The sequence below is a fragment of the Ranitomeya variabilis genome, chromosome 3 (genome assembly GCF_051348905.1).
Source record: "Ranitomeya variabilis isolate aRanVar5 chromosome 3, aRanVar5.hap1, whole genome shotgun sequence".
Lineage (NCBI taxonomy): Eukaryota > Metazoa > Chordata > Amphibia > Anura > Dendrobatidae > Ranitomeya > Ranitomeya variabilis.
The window spans coordinates 496,148,259-496,172,477 of NC_135234.1; the positions used below are offsets into that span (position 1 = coordinate 496,148,259).

Sequence of the window (24,219 nt, forward strand, 5' to 3'; positions counted from 1 at the left end):
AAGGTGTTATCGGAGCACGCTCGTGTGCTAACCGAGTGACTTCAGCGTGCTCAAAAAATATGTTTGACTTCCCGCAGCTGCATGTCTCGCGGCTGTTCGACAGCCACAACACATGCAGGGATTGCCTGTTTTTGTTTGTGAAAATACAGAAAGTATTGATATGCTGCATCTGGGGATGCTTCAGCAAGGCTGGAATTGGGCAGGTTAATCTTTGAGAAGGACGTATGAATCAAGCCACATACAAGGTTATCCTGGAAAAACAGTTGACTCCTGCTCAGGCAATGTTTCCCAACTCTGAGGACTGGTTTTTCCAGCAGGACATTGCGCCATGCCACACAGCTTGGTCAAACAAGGTGTGGATGAAGGACCACCACATCAAATCCCTGTCATGGGCAGCCCAATCTCCAGACCTGAACCCCACTGAAAACCTTTGGAATGTAATCAAGAGGAAGATGGATAGTCACAAGCCATCAAACAAAGAAGAACTGCTTACATTTTTGTACCAGGAGTGGCATAAGGTCACCCAAAAGCAGTGTGAAAGACTGATGGAAAGCATGCTAAAACTCATTAAAGCTGTGATTAAAAATTATGGTTATTCCACAAAATATTGATTTCTGAACTCTTCCTGAGTTAAAACATTAGTACTGTTGTTTCTAAATGATTGTGAACTTGTTTTTTTTTTTTTGCATTATTTGAGGTCTGCAAGCAATGCAATTTCTCATTTTTAGAAAAAAAATACAAAATGTATTGCTTGGAACTTCGGAGACATGTTGTCAGTAGCTTATAGAATAAAAGAGCAACTTAAATAAAAACATTACAACAAAAACATACCTACAAAGAGAAAAATCCGACAAACTGAAAGTTTTGCAGTGGTCTCTTAATTTTTTACCAGAGCTATATATATATATATATATATATATATATATATATATATATATATATATATATATATATATATATATATATATATACATACCGTATGTATATATATATATATATATATATATATATATATTCACATTACACGCAATCTGTGATACATTTGTCATCCTAATTAAAAAATATATATCTTTACCTATCATTTCATGTTAGGGATTTATACTATATCAAAACACCAAATGTCAGAAGGTCAATCATACAGTAATAAAATATAAGTAGTAGTTTAGTATTGAACCTAACTTGTGTAAGTTCATTTGATTTTGAAATATCTCCCCATAGGAACAAGACACTCTGGCTGATGCTGAGGAAAGATGTGACCTGTTAATTAAAACTAAGATTCAAATGGAAGCCAAAATTAAGGATCTCACCGAGCGTATAGAAGATGAAGAAGAAATGAACTCAGAACTCACATCTAAGAAAAGAAAACTAGAAGATGAATGTTCAGAACTTAAGAAAGACATTGACGATCTAGAAATAACATTAGCTAAAGCAGAAAAGGAAAAACATGCAACAGAGAATAAGGTAAATGGGGTATTCTGTTTTTGTGATAGCTTATGAAATCTGATGAAAAATGCAATAAAGGTCATAATGTTAACAGCGTAATGTGTGTGTAATAACAGGTTCCTATGGCAAGCATTATTTCTTTTCCACTCATTTCCAGGTTAAAAACTTAACAGAAGAAATGGCAACTTTAGATGATACTATTGCCAAGTTAACGAAGGAGAAAAAAGCTTTACAAGAGGCACATCAGCAAACTCTGGATGATCTCCAAGCAGAAGAAGACAAAGTCAACAGTCTGACCAAACTCAAAACGAAGCTGGAACAGCAAGTAGATGATGTAAGATCGGATATTTTTAACTTTTTATATTTGTTTTTAGCGATTTTAATACAAAATCTGTAAGCAGAAGACATGTAGCAAGAAGTGTTTATACAGTCCAGTGACCATCATTGGGTCAACATGTAAATTAGACAAATTTGATTATTTTGCCATTTTTTTTTTGTTTAAACTGCAATATTGTTAGAGAACTGTTTGCTATGAAGCTGTTACTTACAGCCATATGAAATAGATAGAGTACGTGAATTAAACAGTAAACCCAATACACAATCACTATGTTGTTTTCTTTTTTGTAGCTTGAGGGTTCCTTAGAACAGGAGAAGAAAGTAAGAATGGATCTCGAAAGAGCAAAACGCAAGCTTGAGGGAGATTTGAAGCTGACACAAGAGAGTCTTATGGATGCCGAAAATGATAAGCAGCAGATGGAGGAGAAACTAAAAAAGTGAGCTTAGGATTCCATTAGAGGAAGCCTATTAACTAAATGAAAGTCCCATTGGAAAACCTTCCCAATTAGTCCAAATTCAATCCTTCATTATTGAAAAAAAAATAGTACCGATGCCAGTCATAAAACGTGCAGATGGCAGTCATCCTGTAAAAACATTTATATGTTTAACTTAATATGCCATTTTTCCAACGGTAAAATGTGGTCCTGATTCATCAAGGTGTTTACGTCAGATCTTTGCCATAAAACATCTTAAAATGTCAACTCAGAGTCATGTAAAAATGTAGCGCCTTTTGGTACATTTATGCTAGTACCAACTAGCTTCACCAAAGTTGGAGCAATTGCAGTCGGATGAGGCTTGGCAAAGGCCGCCCGGTAAATTAATCAAAAGTTACACTACTTTATGGCATAACTTACGTCAGAAATGTACTCTTGTCCGTGGCTTGAGTAACTTGTCTGGCAGAGGTGAACAATGGTTAGTTATACAATGTGCCTAATTCATTAAGTGGCAAGGACCTCATCTCCCTCCAGTGCTCCCAATATTAAGACCAGCATGCACAATGCCAGTCTTAATGAATCTGGCCCGATATGTATACTATTCTATGTCAAACATAGATTTTTTAGGAGTTATAAAAATGTAGCCAAGAGCAGGGAATTTCATATTAAAAGAAAAAAAAATTATCCCCAAATCTTCAGTTTCCCGACACTTCAGCACCAGTGGTCCCTTGCCATCTCTGCATACATACTGCAGCAATCTAAAGCTGTACATCATTTATGCGACTGCTGCAGCCAATCATTGGCATCAGCGGTAATGTCAGCATGTATTCAGGAAAATAGCATATACTAGCAGGGACAACTGGAGTGCAGGTACGACACTGGTGGGGAATTGAAAACGTGAGTACAATTTTGATTAATTTTAACCATTCTTTGCTATTACCTACATTTCTATAAATTATGTAAAAATGTTTTTAAGGTAATTTTTCTTTTGTTATAGCTATATGTTATTATTTTCTAATTTTTGGTTTTAATAGGAAAGAATTTGAAATCAATCAGATGTCTTCTAAAATTGAAGATGAACAAGCCATTATAACCCAACTTCAGAAGAAAATAAAGGAACTTCAGGTAAGTAAAGTACTATTAATTACAAGTACTTTCATAAATGGCCAGACTAATCCATTGATAGGTAATAGCTTAATATAAGCATACATTTGTGTGTTTGCATATTATAATACCATTGGTTGTCTAGTTGACTATAAATGCCATGCAAAATTCAATTTGATTAATGTTTAGTTTATAGACAAAGGTAAGAATGGTATGGAACAAGTAATATAGCAAATATGATGCAGGTTAGCAAAATGCTGTAGACAAAAAGAAAATGGAATTGTAGTGATATTTGGCATTTCAGGCTCGAATAGAAGAGCTAGAAGAGGAACTGGAAGCTGAACGGGCAGCACGTGCAAAGGTAGAAAAGCAGAGGTCAGATCTCACAAGGGAGTTGGAAGAGTTAAGTGAAAGACTAGAAGAGGCTGGTGGAGCAACATCTGCCCAGTTGGAAATGAATAAGAAACGAGAAGCAGAGTACCTGAAACTACGCCGAGATCTAGAAGAAGCCACTTTGCATCATGAAGCTACTTCGGCAGCTCTAAGAAAGAAACATGCAGATGCCGTCTCAGAACTAGGAGAACAAATTGACAATCTTCAAAGAGTGAAGCAAAAACTGGAGAAGGAAAAGAGCGAACTCAGGATGGAGGCGGATGATCTGTCTTCAAATATGGAGCAACTAGTCAAATCTAAGGTGTGTTTTAGAAAATGCAACATATTATTTTACCTGTTAAAAATGCTTGCATTTTTGTAAAAAAATTTATTTACATAAAACAGAATTTTTTATTTTTTTTTCATAGTATGATATATTAACATAACTTATTAGTTTAGTGGATGCCAAGCATTAGACTCATTTAAATGCTATAGAATGAGTGTGTTGTCTGCAAATTGCCTGGCAATATTAGGGTATGTGCACATCATGTCTTTTAGATGCCACAATACCCTTTTAATTTTTCAAGCAGAAAACACTTAAGTAAAATGCCAGCGATATTTTTTTAAAATTATTTTTGTGGCGGTTTTGCTGCCAATGTCTTTTTTTTTACTTTATATATATAGACGCAGACCTGATGAAGAATGGTCAGTACACTTCTTTTAGCCACTTTGCAGCTTTGGAAGCAAACAGCGGTTAAAAGAAGTACAAAAAGACTAAACAAAGGTATAGCAAGTGGTTTTACATTGTTATCCATTTGTTCATTCCTATTGGAGTTTTTCTTTTCAGCTCTTTTTCAGGTGAGTTCCAGGCACAAAGCATCTGAAAAAGTACACATACCTTTAATGTGGCCCTCAGAATAAAATATGTCGGGTCAAGGGCATTAGATTCATTATGACCCAAATGTGTTATTTTTTTAAAGATCTGAACCAATTGTTTCTGTAAAAGTTCTGTATCCTGATAAAGTATATGTCTATAGTGAACTGTCTCAATACAAGAATGCTTGACTATGTGACTATATTTTAGGGTATATCAGAAAAACTGTGCCGCACTTATGAAGACCAGCTTAATGAAGCAAAAGCTAAGTTGGACGAAATGACCCGTCAATTAAATGACCTCACCACTCACAGAGGAAAACTTCAAGCTGAAAATGGTGCCCGTGACTTTTTGTACCATTAACATTAATAAAAGTAGCATATGGTTATAGGTAGTATAAAGCTATTGCCATTGTATATACAGTTAGGTCCATATATATTTGGACAGAGACAACATTTTTCTCATTTTGGTTATAGACATTACCACAATGAATTTTAAACAAAACAATTCAGATGCAGTTGAAGTTCAGACTTTTAGCTTTCATTTGGGGGTATCCATATTAAAATTGGATGAAGAGTTTAGGAGTTTCAGCTCCTTAACCTGTGCCACCCTGTTTTTAAAGGGACCAAAAATAATTGGACAATTGACTCCAAGGCTATTTCATGGACAGGTGTGGGCAATCCCTTCATTATGTCATTCTCAATTAAGCAGATAAAAGGCCTGAAGTTGATTTGAGGTGTGGTGCTTGCATTTGGAAGGTTTTCCTATGAAGTAAACATGCGGTCAAAAGCGCTCTCCATGCAGGTGAAACAAGCCATCCTTAAGCTCTGAAAACAGAAAAAACCCATCCGAGAAATTGCTACAATATTAGGAGTGGCAAAATGTACAGTTTGGTACATCCTGAGAAAGAAAGAAAGCACTGGTGAACTCATCAATGCAAAAAGACCTGGGCGCCCACGGAAGACAACAGCGGTGGATGATCGCAGAATAATCTCCATGGTGAAGAGAAACCCCTTCACAACAGCCAACCAAGTGAACAGAACTCTCCAGGAGGTAGGGGTATCAATATCCAAATCTACCATAAAGAGAAGACTGCATGAAAGTAAATACAGAGGGTTCACTGCACGGTGCAAGCCACTCATAAGTGTCAAAAATAAAAAGGCTAGACTGGAATTTGCTAAAAAACATCTAAAAAAGCCAGCACAGTTCTGGAAGAACATTCTATGGACAGATGAAACCAAGATCAACCTCTACCAGAATGATGGAAAGAGAAAAGTATGTTGAAGGCGTGGTACAGCTCATGATCCAAAGCATACCACCTCATCTGTAAAACACAGCGGAGGCAGTGTGATGGCTTGGGCATGCATGGCTGCCAGTGGCACTGGGTCACTAGTGTTTATTGATGATGTGACACAGGACAGAAGCAGCAGAATGAATTCTGAGGTATTCAGAACCATACTGTGTGCTCAGATCCAGCCAAATGCAGCCAAACTGATTGGTCGTCGTTTCATACTACAGATGGACAATGGCCCAAAACATAAAGCCAAAGCAACCCAGGAGTTTATTAAAGCAAAGAAGTGGAATATTATTGAATGGCCAAGTCAGTCACCTGATCTCAACCCAATTGAGCATGCATTTTACTTGTTAAAGACTAAACTTCAGACAGAAAGGCCCACAAACAAACAGCAACTGAAAACCACCGCAGTCAAGGCCTGGCAGAGCATCAAAAAGGAGGAAACACAGCGTCTGGTGATGTCCATGAGTTCAAGACTTCAGGCAGTCATTCCAAACGAAGGGTTTTCAGCCAAGTATTAAAAATGAACATTTTATTTAAAATTATTGAATCTGTCCAATTACTTTTGGTCCCTTTAAAAACAGGGTGGCACATATTAAGGAACTGAAACTCCTAAACCCTTCATCCAATTTTAATGTGGATACCCTCAAATGAAAGCTGAAAGTCTGAACTTCAACTGCATCTGAATTGTTTTGTTTAAAATTCATTGTGGTAATGTCTATAACCAAAATGAGAAAAATGTTGTCTCTGTCCAAATATATATGGACCTAACTGTAAATCAGCCAATATCTATGTCATTCAGTGAGTAGGGAGAATAATATGGTGTTGTAAGCAACGCAAAACATTTTCCATAAATGTTCATAAGATGTTCTCTACCTATATTTCAGATAGAAAAAGATTAGATGCAGAAATAAAAGTTTGCAGGCAATGTACTAGTGCAAATGTCACTAGAACACAATTTGATTGCTGACATTTAATATATTTGTCTCATAAATGTTAAAAACAGGGGAATTTTCGAGACTTCTTGAAGAGAAGGAATCTTTAATAAGTCAGCTGTCCAGAGGAAAATCTTCATTTACTCAACAGATAGAAGAGCTTAAAAAACAACTTGAAGAAGAAACAAAGGTAATGTAGTTTTGTATTGCAATGCTTCAGCTACAAGATGACGTCTACATGGTTTAGATCACCCACATTTCTTCTACTACCGGTAGATAACAATGGAATTGTGGTGCTACCGTCAGGCAATACTGTAAACACTTGGCGCTTTGTGAAAATGCCGCTCACCATTTTAGAGCTGTAGGATTCTTCATGCAATCTTGCATCAAAGTGTAAATGAAAAAAATAAAGCAGAGAAATTCAATTTTGTGTCTATCTGTCTGACCCAACCAGAAACAGAGACCCACAACACTTAAAGTGAACTTGTCATGTTGAAAATCATTGGTTGTTATAAAACAGGCGGTGCCGCTTAGATTGATATACATTTTCAGTAAAACTTGCATTATGTTCATTGAAATTCCTGGTGTTAGTATTTATATGGGTCCAGTGGGTGGTCCTATTCAGTGATTGATGGTCTTCCCTGTATGCCTATGAATGCAGACATACCCGTCAATCACTGAGCACGGCCTCCAACAGGACCTATATGCATACAAACAACAAAGTATAATGAATCTTTTCCATCAAACCTATCTATAATTCTGCTCAGCTTCTTCTTCTCTATATCATGATATCCATAGATTCAGACAGTATGTACAATGTGACAGGTTCCCTTCAAAAATACAAGCCTGTAATGTCCAGACTTCATGCATGACACTAATTCTGACATCTACATGCGCAGGTCTTACACCATTTGGCTCATAGAATAAGTAAATGTTCTGCTCAGGGCTGATTACTTGTGTAACTGTACATGTTCTCTCTCTTTAATTCAAATTAAACACACACTCGTGCCTAAATGCGACAATAGAGAAGCATGGAAAAAAATTCCCTGGGGGACAATACAGCGGCAGCCATGTAGTAGTAGGTTGCTATCATATTCTGTTTCTTCTCCCAGCCATTCAAAATGTTCATGTTGTCCCTCAGCTTCAGATTAGTGGCCTTATAGACTATCTATGGCAAATGTTCCAAATCATGACATTAGGCATTCATACTGTAATACATTAATTTTGTTCCTCAGGCCAAAAACGCACTGGCTCATGCTCTTCAGTCTGCCAGACATGATTGCGATCTTCTCCGCGAACAATTTGATGAAGAACAAGAAGCTAAAGCCGAGCTCCAGAGAAGTCTGTCCAAATGCAATGCCGAGGTGGCTTTATGGAGGAATAAATATGAAACAGACGCTATTCAGAGGACAGAGGAGCTGGAAGAGGCAAAGTAAGATTCCTAAGTACTGTGCACTTTTTATAAGTGAGTAAAACCTGTTGGGCGCAGTCAGTGTTCGTCTTGTGACAGAACCGGCATTATGTGGAGATTTGAACACAGTCTTAATTGTAAAGGCCATAGCAAAAGAAAGCAATATTTCTCATTTATATTTGTATGTACTTTATGTGATTGCTTTTAAATGTTTTCATAGAAAAAAATTAGCTACAAGGCTCCAGGAGGCTGAAGAGGCCGTTGAAGCTGCTAATGCTAAGTGTGCTTCTCTAGAGAAGACCAAACATCGCCTGCAGAGTGAGCTGGAAGACATGATGATTGATCTGGAAAGGTCCAATGCTGCTGCTGCTGCCATGGACAAGAAGCAGCGCAATTTTGACAAGATTATATCTGACTGGAAACAGAAGTATGAGGAGGCCCAGGCTGAGCTTGAAGGCTCACAGAAGGAGGCCCGCAGCTTGAGCACTGAACTGTTTAAGTTAAAGAATGCCTATGAGGAAGTGCTGGATATCTTAGAAACCGTGAAGAGGGAAAATAAGAATCTGCAAGGTTTGTGATTTATATTAAAAAATCTATATCTAATATTTAAAGTGTTCCCCCATAGTAGTGAAATTCCCAAACCATGGTGTCACTAGAGCAGTCTGGGAATTGGTAATTGTAGATTAATTCAGAGGGGACCGGGAAGTGGTTGATCTGTTGCTGGCATCAAGTAGGAAGAGCACCAAGAAAAAAAATCGATCTGCAATCAGACAAATATTATTTAGTGGGGCAGTGCAGATGATTTTTTTTTCACTGACCAAATCTACGTGTGAAAAAAAAAATGACAGAATGCACTAGTTTATTCCATGTGTGAGATGAGACTCGTCCTTTCAATTCTATTGGTGCACAAATAAAAAAACAATCTGATTCCATAGAGCGTAACAGTATAGCACCCATTTTTTACGGATAAATTGCAAATTCTGAACATAGGAATCTGTAAATCGTCTTGTAAATCTACTATATAATTGTCTAAGGGTCACTTCCGTCTTTCTGTCTGTCTGTCTGTCTGTAATGGAAATCCCAAGTGGCAAAACAGCCACGACCAATCAGCAACGAGCACAGTCCGGCGGCAAAATGGCCGCTCCTTCCTCCCCGCAGTCAGTGCCCGCTCCATAATCCCCTCCAGTCAGCGCTCACACAGGGTTAATGGCAGCGTTAACGGACCACGTTATGCCGCGGTGTAACGCACTCCGTTAATGCAGCTATTAACCCTGTGTGACCAACTTTGTACTATTGATGCTGCGTTTACAGCATCAATAGCAAAAAAGTCTAATGTTACAAATAATAATAATAAAAAAAAAAGGTTATTCTCACCTTCCAACGTTGCACGCTGTCCTCGGCAGTGCAAGCGGCAGGTTCTGGTGCCAAGGATGCTATGCGAGAAGGACCTGCCATGATGTCACGTTCATGTGACCGCAATGTCATAAAAGGTCCTGCGCTCATACCAACCCTGGGACCGGAAGCTGCCGCGTGCACCGCACACAGGCGCCAGGACTTCAAGGGGCCTTCGGAAGGTGAGTATATGTTTATTTTTTATTTTAAGTCTTTTTTAACCATGCATATAGTGCCTACATTGCTATATACTACGTGGGCTGTGTTACATACTGCGTGGGCTCTGTTATATACTACATCTCTGTGCTATATACTATGTCGCTGGGCAATATACAACGTGACTGTCCAATATACTACGTAGCTGTGCAATATACTATGTGGCTGTGTCGGTTCTGTTATATACTACGTCGACTGTGCAATACACTACGTGGCTCTGTTATATACTACATGGCTGTGCAATATACTACGTAGCTATGCAATATAATGCCTCTACAATATACTACGTGGCTATGTTACATACTATGTGGCTCTGCTATATACTACGTCGCTGACCAATATACTACATAGCTGTGCAATACACTACGTGACTGTGTTATATACTACGTGGCTGTGCAATATACTACATGGCTCTACAATATAGTACGTACGTGGCTATGTTATATACTACGTGGCTCTGCTATATACTACGTGGCTGACCAATATACTACATGCCTGTGCAATACACTACGTAGCTGTGCAATACACTACGTGGCTATGTTATATACTATGTGGCTGTGTAATATACGTAGCTCTGCTATATACTACTTACGCTGTGTTACATACTATGTAGCTCTGTTATATGCTACGTAGCTATGTTATATACTACGTCGGTTGTGTTATATACTACGTCACTGTGCAATATAGTATGTAGTCTGTGCTATATACTACCTACATATTCTAGAATACCCGATATGTTGGAATCGGGCCACCATCTAGTTATTAATAGTTGCTGTTTTAAAAAAATGGATTGCTTACAGACAGATTGCAGTTTTCTGGATGAAACTTTGATGATTTAATTTATACGGTTGTGTGAATCTAGCCTTAATGTGATATCTACCTATTGTGAGCTAATAATTGCCTACACAGATTTCCCATACAGCTTGTAAAAAGCTTTCATCTCAATTTAGACTGCTTAAATAGTTATAAATATAACTATAAAGTATACCTTTTGCAAAAAAAGCTTATGCAAACTCTGCAGTTTATAGAAAATATTCAGTATAATCTGTGATTTATTCATTTAAAGCTCTGCTTTTTCTTGGATGTTGGGTCCAGTGGGCGGTCCTATCAATGACTGACAGCTATATCTATATGCAAACATATCCAAAAATAGCTTTTAGTCACTTATAGGACCGTCCACTGGACCCAAAATCCCAGAAAAACAGATTATTAATTGATGGAAACACAGGTTAATCTGAATCTTTTCTCATAAAACTTTACATCATATTACTCAGCTCTCCTTGCTCTGTGCCTTAAGATTGGACTGCAATTTCATGGTGAGGGGTCCCCTTTAAATAATTAAAAAAAAATACATAGATGTAATCGTACTCATGTGAAGAATCATGTTGCCAAGTAATTTTTGATGGTAAAATGAACACTAATAAACCCAAAACACAAAAGCAGAATTGCATTTTTATTTTGCCATTTCACGGCACTTGGATTTTTCCCCCCCTATTCTAGTACATTATATGGTAAAATTAATGGTATAATTAAAAATTACCGCTGATTCTGCAAAAAACAATTCCTCATACAACTATGTCAACAGGAAAATAAAAAAAGGTATTTTTTTTGGCCACGAGGGAAGAAGTTAACTGCAGGAGCTAAAAATGTCTCTCTATTACATTAAATGGTAATGTCTAGGCTGTAACCTATAGATATTTGATTTTCAGAGGAGATTTCTGATTTGACTGACCAAGTCAGTGAAGGCAATAAGAATTTGCATGAAGTAGAGAAAGTGAAGAAACAAGTAGAACAAGAGAAGTCAGAGGTTCAGGTGGCCTTGGAGGAAGCTGAGGTGAGGACAAGCCATACTATATACATATGTGTAATTGTGTTATATACTGTGTGCCATATGAGGAATTGATTGGTTGTCGGACAATATGATTCTCTGGTATCATGACGGAATGATTTGTACTGTATGTTATATAGAGCATCTAACCCACTGATTGTATAGCCTGTGAGAGCTATTGGTTAAAGGCTAATGGCCTATGCTGGATTAAATGGGTCTCACCATGAACAAAAGTTCATTTTAGTCAATAGATCTTGGAATAATAATAATTTCCACAATAGGATGTGTTTAAATAAAATGTTCCTGTGCTGAGATAATCTTATAGATGTTCCCCTGCTGTGTTCTGTGCAATGGATGTGCCTGACCGTACAGGGACATGGTCAATGAAAAAGAAGCAACACGGCACTTGTACTAATCAGTATAAGTGCTCAAGTAGGGTATCCAACTCAGGAATCCAAAATAAGAAAAAAACTTGGCACTCAAGAAGAATTTTAGTGTAAAGAAGAAGATCCTTTAACCCCTTAACGACCGCCGATACGCCTTTTAACGGCGGCCGCTAAGGGTACTTAAACCACAGCGCCATTAATTAACGGCGCTGTGGAAAAAGTGAATAGCGCCCCCCAGAGTCGGATTTTCTCTGGGGTCTCAGTTGCCGAGGGTAGCCGAGACCCCAGAGAACATGATTCGGGGGGGTTTTACCGACCCCCGAGTTGCGATCGCCGGTAATTAACCGTTTACCGGCGGTCGCAACAAAAAAACCAACGCGATTTGCCATTTAATTTCTCTGTCCTCCGATGTGATCGCACATCGGAGGACAGAGAAATAGGGTTCCCGATCGCCCCCAATAGCCCCCCAATACTCACCTATCTCCCTCGGTGCTCCTCGTGGCTCCCGATGGGCGCTGCCATCTTTTTTCCGGGGAAAAAATGGTGGGCGCATGCGCAGTGCGCCCGCCGCCCGGCACCCGGAAGATCTTTGGGGTCTCGGCTGCCGGGGGTAGCCGAGACTCCAAAGAACATGATCGGGGTCGGTTTTTACCGACCCCTGTTTTGCGATCGCCGGTAATTAACTGTTTACCGGCGACCGCAAAAAAAAAAGCAATCTGTAATTCTCTGTCCTCTGATGTGATCGCACATCAGAGGACAGAGAAATAGGGGGATTCGGGGACCCTATCATACTCACCCGGTGTCCCTGGGTCCTCCTGCGTCTCCTCCTGCCGGCCGGCTTTTTCCTCGGGAAAGAAAATGGCGGGCTCATGCGCAGTGCGCCCGCCATCTGCTGCCATCTGCCGGCCGGCAGGAGAGACGAGTTGGGGCTAAAATTAGGTTTAGGGTTAGGGCTAGGGTTGGGGCTAAATTTAGGGTTAGGGTTGGGGCTAAATTTAGGGCTAGGGTTAGGGCTAGGGTTAGGGATAGGCTTAGACTACTTTCACACTAGCGTTTTTTGGCTTCCGTCGCAATGAGTCGTTGGAGAAAAAACGCATCCTGAAAAAGTGCTTGCAGGATGCGTTTTTTCTCCATTGACTTGCATTAGCGACGCATTGCGACGGATTGCCACACGTCGCATCCGTCGTGCGACGGATGCGTCGTGCTTTGGCGGACCGTCGGCACAAAAAAAGCTACATGTAACTTTTTTGTGCGACGTGTCCGCCATTTCTGACCGTGCATGCGCGGCCGGAACTCCGCCCCCGCCTCCCCGCACCTCACAATGGGGCAGCGGATGCGTTGAAAAAACAGCATCCGCTGCACCCGTTGTGCGGCGCTTACAATGCTAGCATCGGTACGTCGGCCAGACACACTGCGATGGGCCGAGTACGACACTAGTGTGAAAGTAGCCTTAGGCTTCTTTCACACTTGCGTCGGTACGGGGCGGTCGCAATGCGTTGGCCCGACGTACCGACGCACGTTGTGAAAATTGTGCACAACGTGGGCAGCGGATGCAGTTTTTCAATGCATCCGCTGCCCAGTCTATGTCCTGGGGAGGAGGGGGCAGAGTTACGGCCACGCATGCGCGGAAATGGCGGACGCGACGTACAAAAAAAAGGTTACATTGAACTTTTTTTGTGACGACGGTCCGCCAAAACACAACGGATCCAGTGCACGATGGACGCGACGTGTGGCCATCCGTTGGTAATACAAGTCTATGGGCAAAAAAGGCATCCTGTGGGCATATTTGCAGGATCCGTTTTTTGTCCAAAACGACGGATTGCGACGGATGCCACACGACGCAAGTGTGAAAGTAGCCTTAGGGTTGGGGCTAAATTTAGGGTTAGGGTTAGGGCTAAAGTTAGGGTTAGGGCTAGGGTTGGGGCTAAAATTAGGGTTAGGGTTGGGGCTAAAGTTATGGTTAGGGTTGGGGCTAAAGTTAGGGTTAGAGTTGGGATTAGGGTTAGGGTTTGGATTAGGGTTGGTATTAGGGTTACGTTTGGGATTAGGGTTGGGATTAGGGTTACGTTTGGGATTAGGGTTGGGATTAGGGATAGGGTTGGGATTAGGGTTAAGGTTAGGGTTGGGATTAGGGTTAGGGGTGTTTTGGGATTAGGGTTAGGTTTGAGGTTAGGGTTGAGATTAGGGTTAGGGGTGTGTTGGATTTAGGTTTTTGATTAGGGTTATGGTTAGGGTTGAGATTAGGGCTGTTTTGGGGTTAGGGTTGTGATTATCTTTAGGGTTGTGATTAGGATTATGGATCGGGTTGAGATTAGGGTTAGGGGTGTGTTGGAGTTAGGGTTGGAGTTAGAATTGGGGGGTTTCCACTGTTTAGGTACATCAGGGGGTCTCCAAACACGACAGCCAATTTTGCGCTAAAAAAGTCAAATGGTGCTCCCTCCCTTCTGAGCTCTGCCGTGCGCCCAAACAGTGGTTTACCCCCACATGTAGGGCATCAGCGTACTTGGAATAAATTGGACAACAACTTTTGGGGTCCAATTTCTCCTGTTACCCTTGTGAAAATAAAAACTTGGGGGCTAAAAATCTTTTTGTGGGAAAAAAAAATATTTTTTTATTTTCACTACTCTGCATTATAAACTTCTGTGAAGCACTTGAGCATTCAAAGTTCTCACCACATATCTAGATAAGTTCCTTAGGGGGTCTATTTTCCAAGATGGGGTCACTTGTTGGGGGTTTCTACTGTTTAGGTACATTAGGGGTCTGCAAACGCAACATAACGCCCGCAGACAATTCTATCAAAGTCTGCATTCCAAAACGGCGCTCCTTCCCTTCCGAGCTCAGCCATGCACCCAAACAGTGGTTTACCCCCACATATGGGGTACCAGAATGCTCAGGACAAATTGGACAACAACTTTTGGGGTCCAATTTCTCTTGTTACTCTTGTGAAAATAAAAACTTGGGGGCTAAAAAAATCTTTTTTGTTAAAAAAAATATATTTTTTTATTTTCACGACTCTGCATTATAAACTTCTGTGATGCACTTGGGCATTCAAAGTTCTCACTACACATATAGATAAGTTCCATGGGGGGTCTAGTTTCCAAAATGGGGTCACTTTTGGGGGGTTTCTACTGTTTAGGCACATCAGGGGCTCTCCAAACGCGACATGGCGTCCGATCTCAATTCCAGTCAATTTTGCATTGAAAAGTCAAATGGCGCTCCTTTGCTTCCGAGCTCAGCCATGCGCCCAAACAGTGGTTTACCCCCACATATGGGGTGTCGGCTTACTCAGGACAAATTGTATAACAACTTCTGGGGTCCATTTTCTCTTGTTACCCTTGGTAAAATAAAAATTTGGAGGCAAAAAGATCATTTTTGTAGAAAAAATGCGGTTTTTTATTTTCACGGCTCTACGTTATAAACTTCTGTGAAGCACCTGGGGGTTTAAAGTGCTCACCACACATCTAGATAAGTTCCTTAAGGGGTCTAGTTTCCAAAATGGTGTCATTTGTGGGGGGTTTCCACTGTTTAGGCACATCAGCGGCTCTCCAAACGTGACATGGCGTCCGATCTCAATTCCAGCCAATTCTACATTGAAAAAGTAAAACGACACTCCTTCACTTCCAAGCTCTGCGGTGCGCCCAAACAGTGGTTTACCCCCACGTATGGGGTATCGACGTACTCAGGAGAAATTGCACAACAACTTTTGTGGTCTAATTTCTCCTGTTACCCTTGTAAAAATAGAAATTTGGGGGCAAAAAGATCATTTTTGTAGAAAAAATGCGATTTTTTATTTTCACGGCTCTACGTTATAAACTTCTGTGAAGCACTTGGGAGTTCAAAGTGCTCACCACACATCTATATAAGTTCCTTAAGGGGTCTAGTTTCCAAAATGGTATCACTTGTGGGGGGTTTCCACTGTTTAGGCACATCAGGGGCTCTCCAAACGCGACATGGCATCCGATCTCAATTCCAGCCAATTCTACATTGAAAAAGTAAAACGACACTCCTTCTCTTCCAAGCTCTGCGGTGTGCCCAAACAGTGGTTTACCTCCACATATGGGGTATCGGCGTACTCAGGAGAAATTGCACAACAACTTTTGTGGTCTAATTTCTCCTGTTACCCTTCTGAAAATAAAAATTTGGAGGCAAAAAGATCATTTTTGTAGAAAAAATGCGATTTTTTTATTTTCACGGCTCTATGTTATAAACTTCTGTGAAGCACCTGGGGGTTTAAAGTGCTCACCACACATCTAGATAAGTTCGTTAAGGGGTTTAGTTTCCAAAATGGTGTCACTTGTGGGGGGTTTCCACTGTTTAGGTACATTAGGGGCTCTCCAAACGCGACATGGCGTCCGATCTCAATTCCAGCCAATTCTGCATTGAAACAGTCAAACGGTGCTCCTTCACTTCCAAGCTCTGCGGTGCGCCCAAACAGTGGTTTACCTACACATGTGGGGTATCGGCGTACTGAGGAGAAATTGCACAACAAAATTTGTGGTTAAATTTCTGTTTTTACACTTGTGAAAAATAAAAAAAATGGTTCTGAAGTAAAATGTTTGCAAAAAAAAGTTAAATGTTCATTTTTTTCTTCCACATTGTTTCAGTTCCTGTGACGTACGTAAAGGGTTAATAAACTTCTTGAATGTGGTTTTGAGCAGCTTGAGGGGTGCAGTTTTTAGAATGGTGTCACACTTGGTTATTTTCTATCATATAGACCCCTCAAAATGACTTCAAAGGTGATGTGGTCCCTAAAAAAAACATGGTGTTGTAAAAATGAGAAATTGCTGGTCAACTTTTAACCCTTATAACTCCCTAACAAAAAAAAAATTTGTTTCCAAAATTGTGCTGATGTAAAGTAGACATGTGGGAAATTTTATTTATTAACTATTTTTCGTGACATATCTCTCTGATTTAAGGGCATAAAAATACAAAGTTTGAAAATTGCAAAATTTTCGCCATATTTCCATTTTTTTCATAAATAATCACAAGTAATATCGAAGAAATGTTACCACTAACTTGAAGTACAATATGTCACGAAAAAACAATCTCAGAATCAGCGGGATCCGAATAAAGCGTTCAAGAGTTATAACCTCTTAAAGTGACAGTGGTCAGAATTGTAAAAATTGGCTCGGTCATTAAAGGGACACTGTCACCTGAATTTGGAGGGAACAATCTTTAGACCTAGGGTCGGGGTTTTCGGCAAGGCAAGATAGCCTTGTGCAGGCATGTACTACGGAGGACAGAGAATGAACTTCAATCCAACATTGCAGCCAGCATGCAGCCGGCGGGTAAGGAAAGGGTGCATCAAACACCCGAAAACCCCGCCCCTAGGTCTAAAGATTGTTCCCTCCAAATTCAGGTGACAGTGTCCCTTTAAGTACCAAATTGGCTCTGTCACTAAGGGGTTAATGTGCATCCACAAAGATATAGGTTTGAACGTTTTCGGTCCACATCTAGACCTTCATCAGAACAATTTCACTGGATGCAATGGGAGATCGTGTGGATGTCAGCGCTCATAGAGGCGCGTCTCTGGGCAGGAGGGGGGAAAAAATAGTGTACAGACATTATAGCACGGAACCACAAATGATTTTTTATTTGAAGTAAAATATTGTTTAAAATAAGGCAGGTTAATGTTTTCCTCCACAAAAAGAATCAGCTGCGATCCCCTGCAGTCCTGTCTGTATACTCTTTTGCTTCCTCCCCTGGCCAGGAGCTGTGGTATGATCAGCCATGTCCCTGTACGGTCAGACACAGCCATTACACAGCACACAGCAGGGGCACAGTTATAGATTATCTCAGCACAGGGACATTTTTTTAAACCCATCCCATAGAGGACATTATTATTATTCCAACAATCTATTGATTAAATGCAACTTTTGTTTGTGGGAAAACCACTGTAAAGTAATAAAATTTGATGTTACCTTCCCCAGTACAGCGCTGCCTCTGTGCTGCTACCAGTTTCTGTTTACTTGTTGCAGTGCTGAAATCACAACGGAAGCACATATCACTGCTGCAGCCAATCATTGTGCTTAGCACAAAGCTCCACAAGAATGAGAGATTCACATGTGGCTCCAGTGGAAAATTCAGTGCCCACCCATGACATATCTCATATACAGTATACAATAACACACTGCTTATATATTGGGGAATACAAAAGGAAAAAGTGTCAAACACCATTTAAAAATGACATGTTGGTAAAAAGTGCATGTGGGCTTTATATGAATTAAGCCCTCAATTCATCAAGACTGCTGATTTGTACAGAAGCCTTGATGAATAGTGCACTGGAGTGAGATGTGATAGAATTCATTAAGAGTCATTTGACTCTTAAAGGGAATTTGTCAGCAGGATTTAATCCCCTCTCCAAACTATTTATATGTGCATCAAACACAAGCTCAGCAATACCTTTAAATTACAAGTCTGTTCCTAGGTTACTGAGAAATCAGTTTGAATTGATATACAAATGAAGCTGAAGAGCTATTGTGATCTGAAGCTTCTGTCACTCCAGCTCTATTCTCCACTTAGCACCACGTCCTTCTGTTTGTTTGAAAGGCAAAATGCTGTGTAGGAGCCATCAGTCAAGCAGGGCAGGTAATAGAGCTCGAGTGACAGAGGCTCTCATATATCCACTTACATTCATACATCTACAGACTAATTTACATATCATTTCAAACTCTGATTTCACAGTAACAGAGGAAGGGACTGGCCATGTAAAGATATTGCTGGACTTGTCTTTTAAGGCGCTACATGCACATATGAATAATTTGGGGATTGCTGCTGTGTGCCATTTTAGTAGCATAAATTATGCCCCCTCCTGCCTAAGCCCTGCTCTGCATTCAAAAAGATACTGGGGCTGGCATAAAAACCACAACTTTTTTTTTGTACAACCATGAGTTGCGCAAAAAAAAAAATTAAATTTCAAACAGATTTTTCCAACAACTATTTGGTGATTCGGTGGATTATATTTTTCTGTATAAGCATTCAAAAAAAGTTTATATATGATTTTTCCCCATTCTTATAAGGGCGCCCTTGAACATGAAGAAAGCAAAACCCTCAGGTTCCAGCTAGAAGTATCTCAAATAAAAGCAGATTTTGAAAGAAAACTGTCAGAAAAAGAAGAAGAGACGGAAAATATAAGGTATCATCTGCAGACGTGGCCACTGTCCTGTGACTCTTGTGTGTACACGAAAACTAAAGATCCCCCCTTATACTTAATCTCAATCGGCAGTTCTCTATTGTGGGACCACCGGTCTCATGTATGAAGTCTGGTGCAGGCAGGTACTTGAGTGATTGCTTGCCATAGCTTTTATTTTCAGACCTGAATTTCGGAAATCTGACTGGTTTATACGGCAAATACCTGTAGTACTTACTTAGCAATCATTTTCATGCGTGAGCCCCCATCTGCCCCCATCTGTCACCGATTTATATGTCAATGGATTCGCGTTTTACAGTATTAATTCTCACTGGACCAAATTTCACGCCTAAAGAGATTATTATCTGGTCCTGTCTTATTTAGAGCAAACAACCTTCATAGTACAAATTTTGCTGAACGCTGAACCTTGAAGATTGCATATGGTAAATAGTCAGTTTCACAGAGACTCTGTCATACAGCACATATATTTAGGAGGAGCTGTCATTTCTCCTGACATGTCTAATTTTAGTAAATATCTGGGTGAAATTTGCTTAATGTGCCAATTTAAGCTTAAAGGAAATCTGCCACCAGGTTTTTGTCATTTGATCTAAGAGCAGCATAATGTAGGGACAAAGACTCTGATTCCAGTGATGTGTTACTTTCTGGGCTGTTTGGTATAGTTTTTATCAAATCACTGTTTTATCAGCAGGATATTACCACTATAGGACTAGTAAGCCTGTTACCAGGTAGTCCTCCATATTCATCAGCTCTGTATAACCCTTCCCCCACTACTGATGGGCAGTTTTCTGTCTATGAACAGTATATACAAAAAGCTGCCAATCTGTGGTGTGAGCAGGGTTCTATAGAGCTCAGCATTCAGAGAACTGCTAGATCTGCAGCAGATAAGACAGAGATTTCATCAGAACTGCAGCATCAGCCCAGTAAGTGATATATAGCTGGAATTGGGGTCTGCACCCCTACAGCATGCTCTCAGATTGGGTACCAAAAACCACTGATAGATTCCTTTTATATGTTTAAATGTGCAGAAGTGCAATTTATTGCCTCTCAGTTAATGTTGGCACATCTACTAGCACCAGAACCAATTTGCTGCAATTGAAGGCATTAGTGATGGGAAATCTGCCTGTCCTTGTGAGGCCTGTCCCTCTGCAGCTGATCTCATTTTCCAGATACATTAGAAAAATGGTGAGATGTGTGAAAAATAACAAATTGCTGTGCAAATATACTATGCGCCATCATTAGCAAATTGTCATCACCATAAAAGTAGAATTCCTTGATGATTTCCCCCCTCTTGCTATGTTGTTCCTGTTATTCCTCTTAAATATTTATAACTAAATTGACAAGTAGGTGTTACCATTCTTCTTATCAAAGAACATGGTGTGAACATTCCTAGTTCTGGCAATGTAAAACTGTCTAGATACCAAAGTAATCATTCTTACATTCACTTCTCATGTATTTAACAAAAACCAGGAGAAACCAACAGCGTATCATTGAGTCACTGCAGTCTAACTTGGATTCAGAAGCGAAAAGTAGAAACGAGGCAGTCCGACTTAAGAAAAAAATGGAAGGAGACCTGAATGAAATGGAAATTCAGTTAAGTCATGCAACTCGACAAGCTACTGAGGCGACAAAATCCATGCGGAACCTACAGGCACAGATGAAGGTATGTGGCGTGGGAATAGCAGAGTTCAGCTAAATGTGTCAGGAGACAATATGGTTTGATATACTAGTGATAGGTATATATCTTTTCTGAATAGATGAAATACTTCTCAAATGAAACTGAGATTAATACAGATTACTACAGATGGGCAATACGTAAAGGACTTGCCCACCATTTGGAAACCCCTTCTTAAATGCCGTTTTCCACCATGTAAAATGTAAAAAGACAGGTTCTCACCCGCCTGGCTGTCTGCCGTTCCAGTGATGTTGGTGCTAGGTCTGATGGTGCTGGCCTGACATTGTTATGCTACGTGAGCACTGCAGCAAATCAACGGACACGCATGGGCTACAGCTTTCACACTTTCCTCGGACATCTGAGTTTTATCCTAGGAAAGTGTGAGCGCTTCATCCTGTCAGCATTTGCTGATTAGCTGTACAGTTCACATGGCGCAATAATATCACGTTAGAGCCAGCAGACACATTGGTCCGTGTGCTGTTCGAGTGTGGTTCATTTTCCAAACAGACAACTTGGGCACTGAAGGTACTTTTGTGTAAATGTATCATACAAATCTTCAGAATGTTGTAAGAAGGTAGAAGTTTTGCCCACGTTCCCCTTGAAGACACGTGTATTAATGTAATGTGATGTAAGCTTAGTGATGCATGTTATTAGTCGTAGAGTAGTGTGCTGCCCAGCACTAGATAGATATAACATGGAGAGACAAAGTTAATGTTTGGAACTAGCCCAGAGTGTGAGGGGCTAAAGTGAAGGGACAGCGGTAGCGCCCCATAACGAAAGTCCACACACCCAGCCAGGACCCCCATTTTCCTGTAGAGTGCCGGGGCGCAGAATACGAGCACCTTACCTACGGCTACCACCCCGCGCCACGTTACAGTGTAATAGTCAAAAGAATAAAAGAGGTTTGGTATAGTGTTAGCCTGTAGAAAAAATAATGCTATCAGTGTGAAAAACAAGATAATCCTGCAGTTATGATATCTTTTAATGGCTAAAAAAGATAAAATACCATACCTCAGAGGTCCTGGAAGCTTGCTTAGTAACATCATTTATTTTATACAAGATTACCGGTATCTTGTTTTTCACATTGAGAGCATTAGTGTAATGGTCGAGTCTGGGCTGCAAAAACGGATGAGAGTCACATGCTGTGAGTCACATGGATCAGGGACACTGTTTGTAAAACTGATATGTATATGGAGCGATGAAACATGATGGGTGCTGTCTGAGAAAAAAATAAATAGCACTTGGACCCGTCACATGAGGTGTAAATGTTCCCAAAACCCATAAGATCGCGCTGGTTATCACAAGACCTAGAAGTTGAGATTAAAGAGTGCTGCACTTACTGTGTATATATATATTACAACTATTGGTTTATATATGTGTATACACTGGTTGTTGTTATATAAATATTAGGTAGATCACTCAGTCTCAGTGTTTATGAATCTTACAATGACTTATGGGACAGACTGAAATGTGTCCTATACTTTTTTCATAACAGTTTTTATATGGTACAGGACACATTTTTGCCTTTTCCACAAGCCATTCACAAGTCAACAGTATTCTATACCTATACTATATGACTACGGGCAGCTGACTGATCCAAAAGTGCCACAAGCAGCAGAGCGCCATCCACTGCTAGCTAGTTAGCAAAGAATGGCACAAAAGCAACTGGTACATTCCATCAATTGTGTTTTTAGTGTTTACAAAATCACTAAGGAGCTAAAACTTGTCTACGGTTCATGGTTTCATTTCTTATATTAATTCTAACATTTTTGCCTATTGATTGAATTTTTGATTCTTGTCTAAGTCTATTTAATAGGCTTAGTAATCAGTCATGTGATGTCTTTAGGATTATCAAGTCCAGCTAGATGATTCGATACATCTTACTGAGGACCTTAAGGAACAGGCCGCAGTCAGTGAGAGAAGGAGCTTTCTGCTGCAAGCTGAGCTTGATGAACTGAGGGCAGCTCTGGACCAAACTGAACGTGCCAGAAAACTGGCAGAGCAGGAACTTCTAGAAGCTACCGAAAGGGTCAACTTGCTTCATTCACAGGTCACCAATTCATGTTCTTCAACAAATTATTTGATGTTATGTTCTACTGAAAATTATTATATTATATATTCTAAGAAATTCCAGAGGAGATAACAATAATTTAGAATTTTTACCTAATTTAAATAGCATTTTTAAACATTAGTAGCCATGTTACATGTGTGTGAAGCCTATAAAGCACTGAAGATTGGATTGTATTCCATATTCTAATAAGTATGTATTTACAGAATACCAGCCTCATTAATCAGAAGAAAAAGCTGGAAACTGATTTAACTCATATGCAGAACGAAGTTGAGGAGTCCATTCAAGAATGCAGAAATGCAGAAGATAAAGCTAAGAAGGCTATAACTGACGTGAGTCTACCCTTACAAATATGTACATATATATATATATATATATATATATATGTATCCACATTTTGCAGTGAATTATAGGGGTGAATAGAAAGTAAAAGAACTTGCCAATGTCATTGTTCTGTTTTGGAATTACAAAACATAGTCTATCGTGAATTCTTGAGTTATGGATTGATTTCTGACTGTAGTCTGTATTGTGTTTTATGTATATTTAGGCTGCCATGATGGCAGAAGAGCTCAAGAAAGAACAAGATACCAGTTCTCACTTGGAGAGGATGAAGAAAAACATGGAGCAGACTATTAAGGATTTACAGAAGAGACTGGATGAAGCAGAACAGATTGCACTCAAAGGGGGCAAGAAGCAAATTCAAAAACTTGAGTCACGGGTATAGACAGATTTGCATTTACACATTTAAGTATTATATTTTAGGAAAGTTCTGAACCTTAAAATACCTTCTGTCTTAGATACGTGAATTGGAAAATGAACTGGAAACAGAACAGCGCCACAATTCCGAGTCACTGAAAGGATTCCGCAAGTTTGAGCGCCGCATCAAGGAGCTAACATATCAGGTATTGTAAATTGCATAAATTGAGAGAAATTAAAGATAGGTACATTTTAGCTTTATTGCAAAAAAAAAATAAAGTGTGTTTTTTAAATATAAAAGGGTAAATAGTTTTTGGGGTTATGCACGTATTGACAAAGCTAATAGTGCGCTTTGGTTTTAATGGGCCTTATTATATTTCAATATAAAGCTTGTCTTAGACCAGTGATGGGCAACCTTTTGAGCTCGGTGTGTCAAAATTCGCCAAAAAACCGAGCATAACTTGGGTGGTGTGTCACCTTGATAAAAAAACATAATTTTGCGACATGTATAGTTTAAATAACAAATATGTATAATTAGAATTAACTTACCTGCTTAGTGACTTCTTTGTTCATCTGTCAGTTGGTTTCTTTTGTTGGTCTTGCTATTA

The 24,219-nt window shown here is 39.8% G+C and overlaps 1 protein-coding gene across 1 annotated transcript in view; it reads left to right on the top strand.

Annotated features, from left to right (window-relative positions):
• The window catches only part of MYH15 (myosin heavy chain 15), a 68,659-nt gene that overhangs the window by 39,029 nt on the left and 5,411 nt on the right, over positions 1–24,219 (top strand). The window contains exons 24-39 of the mRNA XM_077296809.1: positions 1,219–1,461; positions 1,601–1,777; positions 2,071–2,216; positions 3,248–3,338; positions 3,622–4,011; positions 4,774–4,900; positions 6,864–6,982; positions 8,028–8,224; positions 8,424–8,773; positions 11,521–11,645; positions 19,045–19,160; positions 20,643–20,835; positions 22,694–22,897; positions 23,122–23,247; positions 23,463–23,633; positions 23,713–23,817. Of these exons, the coding sequence (XP_077152924.1) occupies positions 1,219–1,461; positions 1,601–1,777; positions 2,071–2,216; positions 3,248–3,338; positions 3,622–4,011; positions 4,774–4,900; positions 6,864–6,982; positions 8,028–8,224; positions 8,424–8,773; positions 11,521–11,645; positions 19,045–19,160; positions 20,643–20,835; positions 22,694–22,897; positions 23,122–23,247; positions 23,463–23,633; positions 23,713–23,817 (2,880 nt within the window). The remainder of the gene's footprint in view (positions 1–1,218; positions 1,462–1,600; positions 1,778–2,070; positions 2,217–3,247; positions 3,339–3,621; positions 4,012–4,773; positions 4,901–6,863; positions 6,983–8,027; positions 8,225–8,423; positions 8,774–11,520; positions 11,646–19,044; positions 19,161–20,642; positions 20,836–22,693; positions 22,898–23,121; positions 23,248–23,462; positions 23,634–23,712; positions 23,818–24,219) is intronic.